At 42.2% G+C, this 16,130-nt stretch overlaps 1 protein-coding gene across 3 annotated transcripts in view; it reads right to left on the bottom strand.

Moving 5' to 3' along the window:
• Window positions 1-16,130, bottom strand: part of mib2 (MIB E3 ubiquitin protein ligase 2) — a 47,539-nt gene that overhangs the window by 3,106 nt on the left and 28,303 nt on the right. For 2 of the 3 annotated variants that reach the window (XM_085935317.1, XM_085935152.1), the window contains exons 18-19: window positions 15,457-15,522; window positions 12,610-14,830 (exon numbers count right to left, since the gene is read on the bottom strand). In XM_085935317.1, the coding sequence (XP_085791443.1) occupies window positions 14,589-14,830; window positions 15,457-15,522 (308 nt within the window). In that variant the 3' untranslated portion in view covers window positions 12,610-14,588. Of the gene's footprint in view, window positions 1-9,389; window positions 9,471-12,609; window positions 14,831-15,456; window positions 15,523-16,130 lie in introns of those variants that run through there. The other variant, XM_085935235.1, reaches the window with a different exon arrangement.

The raw sequence follows: 16,130 nt of genomic DNA, 5'->3' as shown, positions 1-16,130 counted from the left end.
TTCGTACCGTCATTCGGCCGGTTGTCTCCTCGTGCAGAAGGTTGTACGATCGAAGAGGAGTCAACCACTGTCTTCGTGTCCTTTGACAAGTCTGGCAGTTTGCCTTTACCTGCCCCGACTGGTCTATCCAGTTTAGGAATGAACGTTGGCTTCTATTGTTTCCTAGTCTTTCTTTCTGCTTAAATGGAGCCGGAATTTGATCCGTGTTATTTTCGCTTCGCATCGAAAACACCCCTGAAGCGAACGCTTTATCCGTACACAATCGCTTACACGTCTCCTGTTCTTAGCTGAGAAACATTCGAGAAATTGGAAAAAGCGCGTCGCCGAGCAACAGGTTGTGACGGCAACTTGCATCTTAAGACAATGAAGACAAAGAAGGGAACACATTTGAGAATTTACCCAGCCTTTCCCCAGGTGTGGTCATCGAGCCAGAAACCCAATACAAGAGGCATCATTGTGTCGGGGGCTTTTGACGCCCGGTTGGCTAGTCCTCTTCTTTCCTGCTCTCGCTGAAGGACACTGGCATGGCGGTTAGGAGGCGTAAGATGTCCCTCCTCTCAGGTAGATGGTAGCCCGCGTGATGTCAGAGCGAAAGCCAAACCCCGGAAGAAAAGCGCATCAGTTATCTTCCTGTTGCCGAAGCAAAAGTTCTTTCGTTCCCGCTGTTGTCTTCTCTTCGGCGCCCTTCAACTCTTAAGCTCCTCCAGAAGACAGAGGCCGAATTTGTAAAGGGCTTGGTTTACATGTAGCCTGACTCCCCCTCCTCCTCTTTGCCCCCGCAGGTGTAATTTTCAGGTTGCAGCCAATCACTTGGGCCACTGGCGCTTACAGGTGTGTCCGATGCAATGTCTCAGCAAATACAAACGAAGAACAGAACCCCCACCCACCTCCGCCCTCTGACTCTCACCTCACCGGTTCGCTTACCTACCACCCCCCCCCCAACCCCCGTTAACCCCCAGGTACCTTCTTGTGTGTGTGTTTTTTATGATGTCAGCTCAGGCTTGGTGGGGACAATCTCTTCTGATCCACGCAAAGACGATTGGTCGACTGACAAACGGTCCAAACTCACATTTTCAATGCAATTTTATGACTGTGAAAACCTCTGCCTTCACGTTTTGCTGTAAACGTTGGCCACAACCTGAAATACCTGCCCTTTACTCCCACAAACTGCCTCCCTTTGTGTCCACACACCTTTTTTTGTCCCAACGACAACAGCAGCCGGAACAACAGGTGAACAAAGTGCAGGTGAGTAAAACGTGAAAAAGAGACACCAGAGGTTTGAGGTTAGTCTGAGGCATTTAGAGGTGGGGGAGCACCGGCAAACAAAAGGATCGGGGGGCTCTCGTCCCCAGGGGGCAAACAGAGGCCGAATCCAAAACCTTACTTGGATGCTGGGCTAGGCGGCCACTTTCGGTCTCCGGGTGTAATTGTCAGGATTAGTCTCTCAACAATGAGCACAATACCAGAACCATATCCGGTTTCCGCAGGGGTGTGGCACAGCTCGCAGCAGAACTTGGCCGGCAAATGTGGAAGAAGATAATTGCCTGTATGCAGTTAAACAAACCGCACCAATGCTGACGCAAACGACAACAAAATATTCACCAACGGATTTTGACAGCATATCAGATTAGATACGTGTGAGCTCGCTTCCCGTACCACTCCACCGCAAGTTTTCCAGACAATTATAAGTAAACCATTAGCACTTTTTTTTTTTTTCCCCTCCGCCAAGTCACTCTTAAAGGGCGGTTTAGTAAATTGCTGTGCTCCAAAAGGTTTTCTTTGTTTGGGTTTCATTTGCATTACAAATGTGGAGAGGGGTGACACACGGGAGACTGACCTCAACTTATTTGGCTATTGATGGCTATCTAGCCAGCCGGTCACGCAAGACGGGATGCAAGGACATCAGTCAACGGGTCAGATGCATCAAATGGAACACAAACATATAGTGACAATCAAATCAAACCGTCAGTGCCCTCTGAACAGTGATAGATGCAAACAGCAGAAACCTACTTTTAAGAATTTATTATAATTTTTTTGTCCCAAATAAAAGGCCTTGCTCATTAGGCATCGTCTTCCCATGAAGGGCTTTCTGTTGTATTCTCGTCCTGTCTACCTTCTGCTCAGAGACCGACCGGCAGGATAATTACAGATTCACATTGTCTTAAAGGAAATTGGAGGACTTTGCCCAGGTGTGACTTTTAAAAAGGTCTTCATCTCAACAATCGGCTTGCGAGTCTCCAGATAGTTAGCTCGATGTTGGCGTTACTATCAAGCTAGCAACGCTTGGTGTCTGTTCACAATTCAATATTGTGACGATAAAAAAGTCATCATCGTGCTATTGGAAGTACAAAAACTTTTCAAGGAAAAGCATCTTCATTGTGATCATGACCTAAACCTTTCCAATGTCTTTGTGTCAATTTGGGGGTTGCTACCTCTGGAGGAGCATTTCAATCAATTATCTTCCATAGGTCGCTTACACGCAGCTCAGAGCAATGCATTCTGGGATGGTTTTTTTTCTACCGTGACCATCTTGGGCGTGTTAAACATGCGCTGCATGCACACGCAGCTGTGTATGTCTTTCATCAACTTACTTTATTATGACATTTACAAATTACTTTGACAACTTGCCAGCTGATCTAAAACCGTGATAACAGCAAAACGTGCGGAAGAATCAACCCATGTCCAATGATGATTTTTGGGTGGAGATTTCAGTCATTCGACTTAAAAATGTCTGGAGGATTCCAACTATTTTGTAAGCGGTTGAACACAGAGTCTCACAGACAAATACTCGAGACATACTGCTTATTCTTCGGATAATGGACTCGCATTTTAAAAGGCCTTCCACAACGTTGCTTATGGGCATCTTGAACTTTTCCGCCTGCTTTCAACTCATCTGATGTTGTCTTCTAAATTGTAATTGCAGTAGCGCTTCATGAAAAAAAATCTTTCTTCAACAATTTTACATTATTAAGGGTTGTTGGCATCTTTAAACAAAAATATCCACAAAAAGTTAGTGGATTTTCTGAAAAGAACCAAAACCGCATAATATACTTTACAGGTTAATTTGTCTTTCTCTGAACTTCTAAATGCTCATCCAATGCGTCAGTGCGTCATTATTCTTTGCAGCTTCCTGTTCTTGAACAAGGAGCTGAAAAATATATACATATTCCCTTGTTCAATTAAAAGTGATACTATGTATCAAATACAGTCCTCCTCATCATGCTGTTCTTGTTTTGACATGGTGAGACAAATGTGATACCAAAAAATTGATCAACAGTATTCAAGCAGGATGAATTATCACTGTCAAAGCGTTCCACCAACCGTTTACAACAGATATCGAGAGACCGCAAACCTCACAGAAAAGCATGCACGTGGACGTCCTTCAAAACGAATGATCAAAAATAAAACACATTGCTGTTCAACTCCACGGCTAGTTGCAAAACGATACTGAACAGTTTTGGACAAAGTTTAAACGGTCAAATGCAGGCTTTCACACAAAAGTATCCATTTTTTTGGGACAATACACGAATAACAACAAAAAGCTGATTCTTGAGCTTTGAGATACAAGCATCACGCCTGTTACCACTGACAGAGAATCACCGAGGGAGAAGAACGAGCACAAGCGGTCTCGCAGCCTCGGCCCTGCCCTGACTTGCCTCCTGCCACCGGCATTGTCTAATTAGCCCCGAAAGAATTAGCTGCGCCGCTCCGTGTGTGTGTGTGTGTGTGTGTGTGTGTGTGTGTGTGTGTGTGTGTGTGTGTGTGTGTGTGTGTGTGTGTGTGTGTGTGTGTGTGCTCTAATCTCTTGTGGGGAAATTACAATGGAAAGGCAGATCGAAGCATACCAATTATTGCTGCATCCTATTCCACAACACACCTGTTGGCTGGTTTCAGGTCAAACTGAACATTGTGGTGATCTGGATTAGTCTATGACAAGGAGTACTATCCACGTTCAACATTTTTTAAAATAAAACATCTTCAAAAAAACAAAATAATCGCAATAAAAGAAGAATGATTTTATCGGATGTGATTAGTATAGAATTTAAAATATGGTAGCGTGGATAATAAACTTATTTGACTCTGGTCTGGTCAAAATGTTTGTGAAACGAAGATTCCCCCCCCCATTTAACTGACTGGAAATCGAGAGGTGGCTGCACCTGCAGTAGTTGGTGGATTTCACAGAGTCAAATGTTTGACCAAACATTGTCAAGTCGGCCTACTGGACGAACGGATGATGGATGAATCCGAATAGCCACATACCAAGTCAAGGTGCAGGGACAGGACAGCTCCTCTGAGAAACTGGGTGTGTGTTTAGTTTACCAAGGAGTGGCTCCTCACTTGTGACATCACAAAGTGAAGAGTCTGACATTTTCTCTTATCGGGCAGGGTTGGTGGGTCAACGTGGTAACGTCCTACTTCTGAATCATATTTCCTTATATATTGTATATCATTTTTAAAACGGATTATTTCCCCTACAATACAATCAAATGGAGAAATTAAATTGCCTGACATGATTCATTGGAACACACAAAAGGATTGCACGCTTTCTTCCACGCACACAATCTGTCCCAAGCAGCGACAACCAAAAGCACGGCTCGAGTTTCACACATTGGCAGGCCAGACCAGGCAGTTTGTTAGGGAAATGTGTGTAAATGCTGCCCAAAGGTCATCTTTCATTGTGCCCAAATATAAACAGAGAGACAAGGCACATTTAGTATTATTGTAAGGCTTTAAACGGTCGTGTGTGTTCAGTCGAAGGCATTGTCAAGTACTCCGACCCTGCGTAGCATCTCCAAACACACCTGCCCACCGAGCTCCTCAAAAGACTCTAATTTGCTCACAGCTTAATGTGTTTACTAAAGCGCTAGTAACAATGACTTCCACAACGGCTGCAAATACATGTTCATTTACTCTGGCATAATTTTGTGAAGAGTTCCCATTATGTGAGCTTTGTCTATTCTAAGGGAACACTCCGATGACGTCATGGTAAACAAAGGAACGGAAAATGCCATATTTGTTTCCTAAAAGCATGGTGCGGAAACCCCACCTATTCGCGACGCATCCTTTTCAAACTTACTGCGTTATTTTTTGGGGTAGAAAAAAAAAATTGCTTCACTGATTTTTTTTTATCTGTAACACCCTAAGCTGGGTGTGAGCTTATGAAGATAAAATGATTGGATAATTTGCCATTGATATTCATTTACAATGTCACCTTTTTAAAATCATGCTTCAAATGTTACATTATAACGCAGTCTACTTTTTAAAAAGAACATTCCTTACAATTTAGTCTAAACATGTCGTGTGAGCGTACAATACATCCTCTGCATCATAGGGTCTTGACTACAGGGTAACAGCAGGGCCCACTAATGATACAAGATGTGTTTGTGAGATAAAGGCTCTCTGGGGAGAAAATGGGGGGGGGGGGTGAACACACAGCCAGGAGGTGTCCCACTGAGACTAGTTACCAAGGTAAAGCATCACCTGCTCATTCCTTCCTGTGTGTGCAGAAGTTTGAAGACCTGAGGCTATGCCCAAATAATTGTTTATTGACAAACCTGTTGCATTATACGCATCACTGTGGTTTAATATGTTTTTTTTCAATGTGTGGGTGTGTGTGTGTGTGTGTTTTTTTTTCTAGAGTAACTTCCCAGATGACAAACAAGTTAAGTTAGACCCGTGTCCTTTCTGAATACATATGATGTTCGATCCAAACTTTCTAAACTGTCATAGGTATGTCCCAAAAATATCTTAGGACTGGTGTCACAAATTGTCTAGACAGGTTGGTGTTGCTGGTTGGCAATAATGGGGAAACTTGTAGGTTGGGTTTGGAAATATCTTTTGTGACAGCAGCCCTGGAACCTTTCTGACACACCTCCTAAAGTTTTCTTTTATTCCTGTGGCAATCATTTAGTGCACTGAGTGTGTCCTTGGCAAGTGTGGTGTCAGTTTCAGTCGACAGCAAGTGGCAAAATGGCCGCCCCATGAGATGGATAAAACCAGGAGGATTTTGCCTCACCAACATGAATATGTTTGAATTTCATTTGTACTATCATAAAAACATATTATGTTTGCGTTTTAAACCAAACTGCACACGGGATGATTAACAAACTCCAAGTTGTACTAACTCCAAGATGTACGACTAAAAGCACAATGAAGTTTTTTTTATTTTCCAGAGGCTACAGTAAAGTGTATTGTAATGATGACCCAGCGAGAATCCACCTCAATTGATACAAGTCAGCAGTCAATGATCAAGCAGATTTGATTTTTTTTTGGCTCGAATCTGAGCAAAATCAAAGTCCATAGCAGAAACAATGCTGAAGTTTCTTTGCTTTCCAAAGGTGCTTCAGTCAGAGAGCTACACATTAACACAGGCAGCTGACGGATGGGGCCCTCTCTGAGCTTGGCCACACTTTTACAACCCTGCGCCCTTTTGGATTTGTCTGAGCTCTGTCAACATTACAGTCTCCAGACGGCTTGTCTCGCACAATCTAGCCTATCGCGAGGGCGCAGCAAGATGTGCCACACGGACCTACGGCAGCCATGGAGACAGACCGGCTGTTGCTCGGCTGGTGCCAAAGGAAGTGTTGAGGGAGCAGGTAACACTCGGCATCGCGGGATTGAGTGTACACAAGCCTGGTCCGACGCTGATGCTTTATGGCCGTGTTTACTGAGCCTAATCATTGATCATTGAGGAAGAGAGTTGCAGTTAAATAGGCTCTGAATCAACATCCTGCAAGTGAGCCAGCCGTGCAGGAAGGTGCAGTTAAACACCTTAGTTTCAGCAATGAGGTCTCTTTAGGGCCAAGCCAGATGCAACTATCCATACGCCGTTTGCTCTCACGGGCAAAACTAGAAAGGTACTTAAAAGCCTTGCCAATAAGCAAATTAATTGTGTTACGTTTTGATTTGATGGTTTGTTTTTTTTCAAGGAATCAAAAAATGGCTATTCGAATAGATATGTTGTTTTGTAAGGAGAAAAAAAAATACAAAATTATAAAGCAGTCATTGACACGACACACTAATGATTTATGTATATATGTGAGAGAACACGCAAGACTCAGAGGAAGTCCAAAGCAAGGATTCAAACTCCACTCCTCCTAACTGCGAGGCAGCTGCGCTAACCACTCACACACCGTGCAGCCGCAGATGCAACAAGTACCATACCCTTCGATTCAGGACAATCAAGCCAAACATTTGTCACCATCCAGTTACGTCCTTGACTCCACTTGCACAACGACTTCCTGCGCGTTGACCCTCGTTGACCTACCTCAGGATGAACCTCTGCCTTTGAAAATCAGCCAAATCTATTTTCCAGACAACAGGAAGGCATCTCTTCAAACATTGTACTTCCTTTCTCCTCTTTAAGTCCATAATGGAAACTTAGTCCCTGCAGCAAAGGCAGTGAGATCTGAGATAGCCTGTATTTAAATCTAAGCTTTTAGGGGTGGAAAAAAAAAAAAAAAAGAAAAGGAGAACTACTTGGTTAAGATGTTGGCAGCTGTGATGTGTGTTGAGAGGAATGCGCCGGTGTTATCACTCGCGGAGTTATGCAAGAAGAGTTTGGTGGAAACCTTTGCCTGGTACAACGCTGGGCCTCAACCTCCTTCCACGCACACAGCAGCAGCAACACGCACGTGAAGCCAAAGACGAGCGGGCCTTGGATCTTTCTAATTACCCTCAGTCAATGGGAGGTTATCGCACCGCTGACACTCCCCATTTTTCTTCCGATTTCACCATTTATAGCTTTCAGTATGGACTTCAACGGAGGGCATTAGGTGCACGGGAGGCTTGGCGATTAGAGGATGTGGTTAAGTGCAACTTTGGAGCCTGAGCCAAAACTCAAGCATCCCAGTCAAGCCGAATTGCACTAATATTTTGATTTTTGTGGTTGGAACGTAATCGGATTTAAATCTAAACTAGACACCTACCCACTGGTCACAATTTATTACCATCCAGTGAATGAATTCTGCATTTACAAAGATAATAATGCAGCACGGCAGCCTCGGGCCACGGTGTGAATGGAGCGATAGCGAGGCAATGAAGAGCCGTATCGGGTGAACACATGAAAGAAGGAGGTCACCACTTTTTAAGGCTAGTTGTCTTCAAAGGAGACAGCTGTCCTATGCCGAAAAGCCTTTGCTCCATTCATGTGTGGAGGCGAGCGACGCAGACACAAGACTACGCCAATGCACACACAAAGAGATTCGAGGGTGTGTGTGCTCGATTCAAAAGAGGCAAACGTTGTGCCAAAGCATGTCAGTCGTCTTTTGACAGCGCACAAGTTTGGAGCAAAGAACATTTACACACTCAAAGTAATCATACTCCTGTCACTGGTTAAATCTACGTCACGTGATTTTATGGACACCAGGTTGGACACCCAATGTCTTCATTTTCATCATGGTTTGTAGAATAGCCAGTTTTATTGAGTCAGTTTTTGTATTTTTCTAGGTGGACATATACTTCAATCCTGCTCTAAGGGAGAAAGTTACAAAGTTTTGTCAATTTATTTGAATTTTCCATTTGCTCCCGTCAATCACTGCGCAAGGATGTGGATGTAAATCGAGTCACAGTGGTGGCATAATTTCAAGACTTATTATGTCCAGGCTAAGAGAAGTTCTCACATTCTCATATTGTATGTTTATTTATTGTGTTGTTCTCAATGGACGTACTGCGCCTTTAAAACTTTCACCGTTGCCCGAGGTTGCGCCTATCTGAACTGAGTCATCCCTGCTCGACATAGTCAGTTGCTATTTGCATGAGAAACAAATGACGCGGCATGGAAGCACGTCCTTCTGGGTCTTGTGTGAGCCCCCGTTTGCCGTCACGATAAAGTATTGAAAGACTTGTTGTTCTATGAGGGGGGTAAAAAGAGAAAGCGAGGCGAGGATTGACAAAGCCAAATTAGGATTTCCCTACGCAAATAACTCTAGCATGCACTAGTTGCTCTGGTGCGTACAGAACGAGAAGAAAACAGCAGAAGCAAATGTACAAGGGGTCTTTTGATAACGCCCCTTTGACAACTGCCACCTGGATGGATGTTATCAAGCTCTAATTAAGAAGCACCCCACTTAAGTTTACCCATCTGCTCCAGTGGGCTCTTGTATTCTCCTACGGGACACCTAATGACGGCTTTCTTAACAAATCCTAAAACACAACGGCAGGGCGACTACAATGAGGGCAGGACGGAGAAGAGCTGGGTGTAATTTGTGGTCGCTAACAGCAGCCAGGTTGAGGAGTTAAGCAGAGTGGGGTTCACCTTCAGGGAGTCAAAACAGAACTTTCCCATAAGAGCCACGCAGCTCCATGAAAATCAAAGCATTTTGGAAAGTGATAAGCACACGGCCGAGTTTCCTCGGGAGCAACAACAAAATGAGAGTATGGTGACGTACCCCGAGAGTTGAGCCAAGGTTGGCTGATATTGCATCAGTGGGAATCCCATCATAGCAACTGGCTGCCTGGGAGGAGGAAGCCTTCAGGAAAGAAAAACAACATGAATAGATGGCACCTTTTCACTCCACGAGCCTCATCATCACTGTACACAACGTCTTATACACGAGCCATATTACAAACACGGCTTTTTTTATGACATTAGTACAAAGCTGTTCGGGGGAAAAGCAGGATTTCTCAAGAAAAACCATATCTATCGTAAAGCCATTTTATCTTTGATGTCATGTACACACACACACTGGCGAGGGGGTTGCCTATTCCGAAAATCTCACGTTAAGAATGTACTCGTTGAATAGCGTACAGATCATATTTATATGGCATCATAAAGGACAAGAGGATGCTTTGAATGCATCACTGTTCTCCGTTAATGACCCCGCATGGTGCTGGATGGGATGGCCACTAATGCAACTACTTCATTCATATACTGTGTCGGTTATTCTTTTTCAACTGACACGGAAAATGTTACTGGTTATTTGGAATGTGTAAGAGGTACCTGTGAGTTGTTCGTGTTCAACCTCGGCCTTTAGCAAACACAAGTGACATCATGCATGATGTGATCATTACATTGCTATTTTAGTATCCTGGCTAGATTAGCGGACATTTGTGATCCTTTCTGGTTGTTAAGAGACTTGTTCAGCCAAATGACTGCTTGAAACCAAAATGGTCCATTTTCTGTTCAACAAGCATCAGTGCCTGAAAAGACTCATCACAATACATGTCAACAGGTGAGGAATTATATAAGCGCGTTATAAATAGATGGAAGGATATTTATGGCAACTGTGTACTTGCCTCCTTGTGAAGTTTTTTTTGTCGCAAACTCCATGTGCAGCTTTTTCAGCAAGTGTGGCACCAGGCGAGGATTTTACGCTTATATGCTGAAGGCGAGCCGAGCGAAGCGGCACAATTTGTTGGTGGAGCAACAGTGTTTAGTGATAGTATACACAAAGCCTCATCATTTGCTGGATTTGCTGGTTCCGAGCAACTTCATAGGGGAGCCCATGTATTAGTTGCACGTGATGAGCTTACTCCACCTCAGGCGAAACAAAGAGGGAGGAAATTGTTCTGACAATATATTGTCAATTATTGTCCCTACAATGATGTCATCAAGCAATGTCATTTGTTGGTTTTGCTTGATGTTTGTGCGGTGTAATAATGACACCACAAAAGTGGCTGCCACATCACGGACATCTGAGTGCCTAATTGAGATAACGCTATTATGCAGTGAACCCCAGCCATGCTTTAGATTTTGAAGTGGTAATCATTTATGATTGTTTTACATCATACAGGCAAGTCAGGAAATTTAGAGTTGCATGTGTTGCATATTGTATAATGTAGTGCTACAACCTGCAAAGTGGAATACATGCAGTGGAATAGAACAAAAAATAAGTCAGTAATATTTCAAATGGTTTAGGAGCGTCGGTTTCAACATTAATGAGAGTGTGGTGAGGCCATGGCGCCCCCTGTAGGACACACACACACACGCACGCACACACGCGCCACATGCAAGTGCGCACGTCAACTGGTAGAAAAAAAAAAAGAGACGTGTATATGTAAATTATTGTTTTTGTTCAACAATTTCCTGCAATACAACAAGCTGCTGCATATATTTATGTAATGTCTTAAGTTATCTTTTTTTTTAATTGACAGGTGGGCTAACATGATTGCTCAGCATTGTATATATTCATGTACAGAAACAAACAATACGTATATAGATAGTTTCAGTTAAAATGTCGTGGAAAACGTCATTTATTACAGTAATCCAGAAAGTGTAACATGACATGCATTCATTACACAGAAGTAAATATTTCATGATTCATTTCTGATATGATTTTGATTCGTGTAGCTTACACTTAATAAGCAAATACGATTCATTACACAGAAGGAAATATTTCACAATTTATTTCTGATATGATTTTGATTAGTGTAGCTTACACCTAAAAAAACAAATACAATCTCGAGAAATTAGAGTACAAGTACAGCATTGCATAAAAGGACAATGAAAAGTGATTTTCAATGTGAGATTAGGTAGGAATTGTGCCTGAGCAATATGTAAAATCGTAACTACTTTTCCACCATATTCAAATTTATTGAGATGCGCCTGTTTGTATATTAACACACTCGCCTTAAACTAAATTCCTACAGTGTGTGAAATGGAGCAATGCAACTTTGAAAGGACGGTCAGAGAACTTTTCATTGGTTCAAGCGCCCTGTCCCCTGGAGACGTCATTGCTTAAAATGCTGAGTCATATGTCAAAGCCATCTGAGCCTTAAGACGATTAGGCAGGTGCCAAAGTGAAGCTGTTACGCAGACAACAGCCTGGAATAAATATTTCCAGCCGGAATCTCCAATGACTCATAATCAGGAGTCTTGACCTTACTGTAGTCCTGTTTTTGTTGTTGTACAAAAATCAGCATACACACTGGCATGAACACATTGTGGAAACTTTACAAAGTTGAACACAAAACATTGCTACTCTGGAGTGCTTGCCCTCACACTAAGTGTGAAATGAATGGAAATATCATGAATCCAGCCTCAGAATTGAAACAGTCTGTCTACCTCTGGTATACCTGCCATGGCCACCATGGGACAGTAGAATTCTAACATGATATGGATATTAGTGGAGACATCACATCACTTCAGTTAAGTATAATAATATTAGTCATTATTCACAGAAGATCAACAATATACACCTGCGACAACTGTTATGTTATCTTTCTGGATGTGTTGCTCCACTGTTTGTATTCAATGGCTATTGCCTAAAGGGTTAGAACATCATGACACCAAAGATATTCATTAAACCATCTATGTTGTTTGCCATTGTGCGTTAGTATTACAGAAAAAAACCTTGAGGCGGTTATGCAGGGTTTTTGTTTTGGGGTTTTTTCAAGCAGAAGAAGATGAGACGTATTGTACTGTCCCAGGGGGATTAGTTTACCTTGGGTGAATTCAAATGCAGTCCATTTATAAAACTAACAGAGAAAGAACAAGGAAAACACAGTAAAATGTGAATTATGGTGATTCATTAAGTATCAAACATCAAGTATTTTCATAGATTACAATGTAGTATAAATGGCTGAGTGGGAACTCGTACTACAAAAATATATAGATTATATCGACCAAATAAACATCCTCACATAAAATAAATGAATCCTGAGACATGATGTCCTTAGAAAAGTGTTTCATATTTATTGCAAAATATTTTTGTACAGAAACTGAGAAAACATGAACAGAGGAGGAAGAGACAGTAAGGCCAACATCAGTACTCAGAGAGCTGAACTGTACAAACACCAAAAGTAACATTTGCGGCTTTAATATTATTCCTTTATACATCAATTGATCACTGCTTATCACAGCTACCTCAGTTAACGTGGAGGTAAAATAAACATTCAAAAAAACTTAGATATACCAATATTTTCCCCATTTCTTGTCCTTCTCCACATTATTACATCTGCCGCCAAACCCTTCAACTACAAATTAAATAATAAAAAAAAAAAATGCTTTTCAATTGATAACTTAAATACACTTTTGGTAAATGCTCTTAACAATGTGGGACTGACTACCATCTGGAAGCAAATGTGAAATCACTCCACACTGTGAGCTTTTGGTGTATTCCAATAACTTAGCATGCTCATGATACTATATTTTGGTCATCATAATAACATTAGCGGAAGATCTGACTTTTTTTTTCTCACACAGCTGTAAAACCTCAATTTGTGTGCAGTGCCCATGCATATGTTCATGCGATTTGGCACTGACATTCTAAGTAAACCTTACCTCTTGACACACTTTAGACCCAGCAGCGTTCTATCGCTCAACATTGCTTCTTCCTCAAAAAAAAAACAAAAAAAACATAAAAGAGGTTGAGTGAAACTGAGTCATCCCTACCTCGACATTCAAAATGTACAAATTTAAACATTGGCTTTCCCAAAATGGGGGGGTCGAATAAAGCCAAACATGAAATCGTAATTTAAAAAAAAAAAAATCAATGAGAACCTTCCTTGTCCCTGGAAGTCAATTACATGAACTGAAAATCAAATAAAAGTTTAAAAATGTGTTTGAAGCCCTTCAAGAAACACCAAATACAGCAGAGAAAAGCTGGAGAGTACAATCCAGAGCGCCAAAGGAGAAAATGGGCTTTTTTGTGAAATGACTCCAGCAAGAAGGTAAACGATGCAATAACCAGAGTCTTCTTTTTTTTTTTTTTTTTGGCTCTTCTATATAACAACACGGGCTGAATCGAAAGCTAAGCACAAACACCAGACACACAGCGGATGCTCCGTAGATAGACAGTGTGGACGGATGGGTGCTTGTGGGGAGCTTCTTTTTCTTACTTTTGAAGATGAACATGTCCATCCATTTTGTTGCAGAAACATTCATTTCACTCATAACAATGACATTTTTTTTCCAGGTCGATGACATCTATCGTCCTGAGGCACCTCCCGACATCAACACAATATGAAGCGGCGACTTTGAACCTTTTATGGATATCACAAGTGCTTTTTTGAAAGAGTTGATACCCTGAGTAAGAGGACATAGGCTTGGGGTGTATTTTCAGAAGAATCAAAAACACTTTTTGCGGCCCTCCAAGCAAACACCAAAAAAAAAATAGACATTACAAAATAATACCACCTTTCACACATAAATAAAACTCTATACTTTACAAAGAAATAAAAACCACAACAACAAATCACCCATTAATGTTACAATATGCATATACTCATGCATATACTGTATAGTGTGTATTTTCCAGGCAAGTGGTTGGGGACTATATAGCGCACCCACTGCGAAGACTAATACTGATTATTATTATTCCCAGATCCAAATGAGAGCAAACGTAATTCACAAGACAGGCTGTAGAGGGAGGACTCATTCTGTGCAGCCGTGTAAACAGAACAGAGGCGAGGATGACGGGTAACAGACATCAACTTAAAAGCAGCAACGTCAGACAAATGATTGGGGGAGCTGAAGGGCTTGTTCTTTTTTGTTTTTTTGTCCTTTCCACAGTGCCAAATAATAAGTCCATGTGCCTTAGAAGCAAGGTAGATGATGAATGGTCTGCCTTCAGCCAGCCAGCGGGCCGGCCGCACCACCACCACCACCACCACCACCACCACCACCACGCCCTTCCTCGCTCTGCGGCTCAGACAAACAACTGGATGCGTTCGCGGATGGTCTGCCGACAGATTGGGCAAGCTTTGAGCACGGCGCTGCAGTCGATGCAGGAGGCGTGTCCGCACTGGAAAACCAGTTTGATTTGGTTATCGATGCAGATGGGGCAGGTGATCCGTTCCTCCATCTGCCTGTAGCGAGACTGGAGCTGCTCCAGCAGGTTGTGCTGCTCGGAATTCTCCGTACCGGGGCTACAGTCCACCTCGGTTTGGTCTGAGAAGGGACGAGCAATACCTTGAACAATAGCATACAATGTATAGAAAACACTGTATGTACTGTGTGGGTGTGACACGTCTGCTCAAGAGAGTCAGAATGTGGGCAGCTCCTTTAATTGTCTTTGCGCATTTTACAGTTCAACAAAATGGCTGTAAAAGTGCAGAAGCAGCCGTTGTTTGTTTTTTTCCATTCTTGAATCTTACAATAATGTGACAGTTGTGAATCTGCTCATCCAACCGTCATCTAGTATCCACTTAGTTTTGGTGCCCCAAATGTAGTACCGGGTTTTGAAAACAGAAATAAATTGAAAATAACAGTACTAATAGAAAGGGGATACTTGATGAATAACCCATGAACCTTTAAGAAAAGGAAAAAAAAAAAATCCAAACTTTATGTTTGAGTGTTTCTATGAAAGTTTGGAATTTGGTCCTGAGCCAAATTAAGATACTTTGACCCTGCAGAGGTCTGCTCAACAAAATGGAAATAGTCAACGTATAACATGATTAAAAATATTGTCTTTGTAGTCAAGTTAGAATGTTTTATATGGCACTATTGTAGCCTTGAGTGGGCTTTAAAACAAGCGCCTTGACAGAAAATTCAAAGAGGAAAGGCTTTTGTCTTACCTTGTCGAATTTTCTTGGTGATTGTGACTTGGCATTTAATGCATTTCTTCATTCGATGGGCACACTCTGTTCAAGTAAAGAGCAGGTCAATAAGACAAAACACACACGATACCTACTAAACACTGATCCTTAACACAACGCTAAATCAGACCAAACAATGAAATATGGCAAGCGGATGGAGCCAAATCACTCGAAAAATGAGGAATTAAGCTGCAGGGTCCCGCTGGTGCCACGAAGCACACGGGCCGGCTGACTGGTAACGCATATCTGTCCTGACAGGCTCGTCAGCGTGTAATCTATCACTGGCAGAATGGCGGAGTCACAATTTTAATCACGACTGCCATCCAAATGTCAGACAGGCCAATAGCCACTCTCCGATACAGTTCACAATTGGTAAGTAAAAAAAAAAAAACAGGGGGCGAATGATTTCAGGTGTATGAGTTTATGTATAATCAATTTTCCATCCTGTTTCTGTCCATCCCACACCCGTGATAATGGTTTAATCCAAATTCTGTCCCTGGAGGTCCCAGATTTCACATCAAGTACGTACATTTGTGAGGAAAATGAGATGAGCTCATTAATATTTCAGTATATCCTGTCTACTTCTTGTGGCATTTTTATTTGATGGTGTGCCCTGAGGTAAAAGATGTGCCTTGGCTCAATTAATGTTAGGA

The sequence above is a fragment of the Syngnathus leptorhynchus genome, chromosome 1 (assembly GCF_054491065.1).
Source record: "Syngnathus leptorhynchus isolate UIUO chromosome 1, UIUO_Slep, whole genome shotgun sequence".
In the NCBI taxonomy this organism is placed as follows: Eukaryota; Metazoa; Chordata; class Actinopteri; order Syngnathiformes; family Syngnathidae; genus Syngnathus; species Syngnathus leptorhynchus.
Note: the sequence above shows the minus strand (reverse complement) of the source record. Positions and strands in the feature narration are given on the sequence as shown.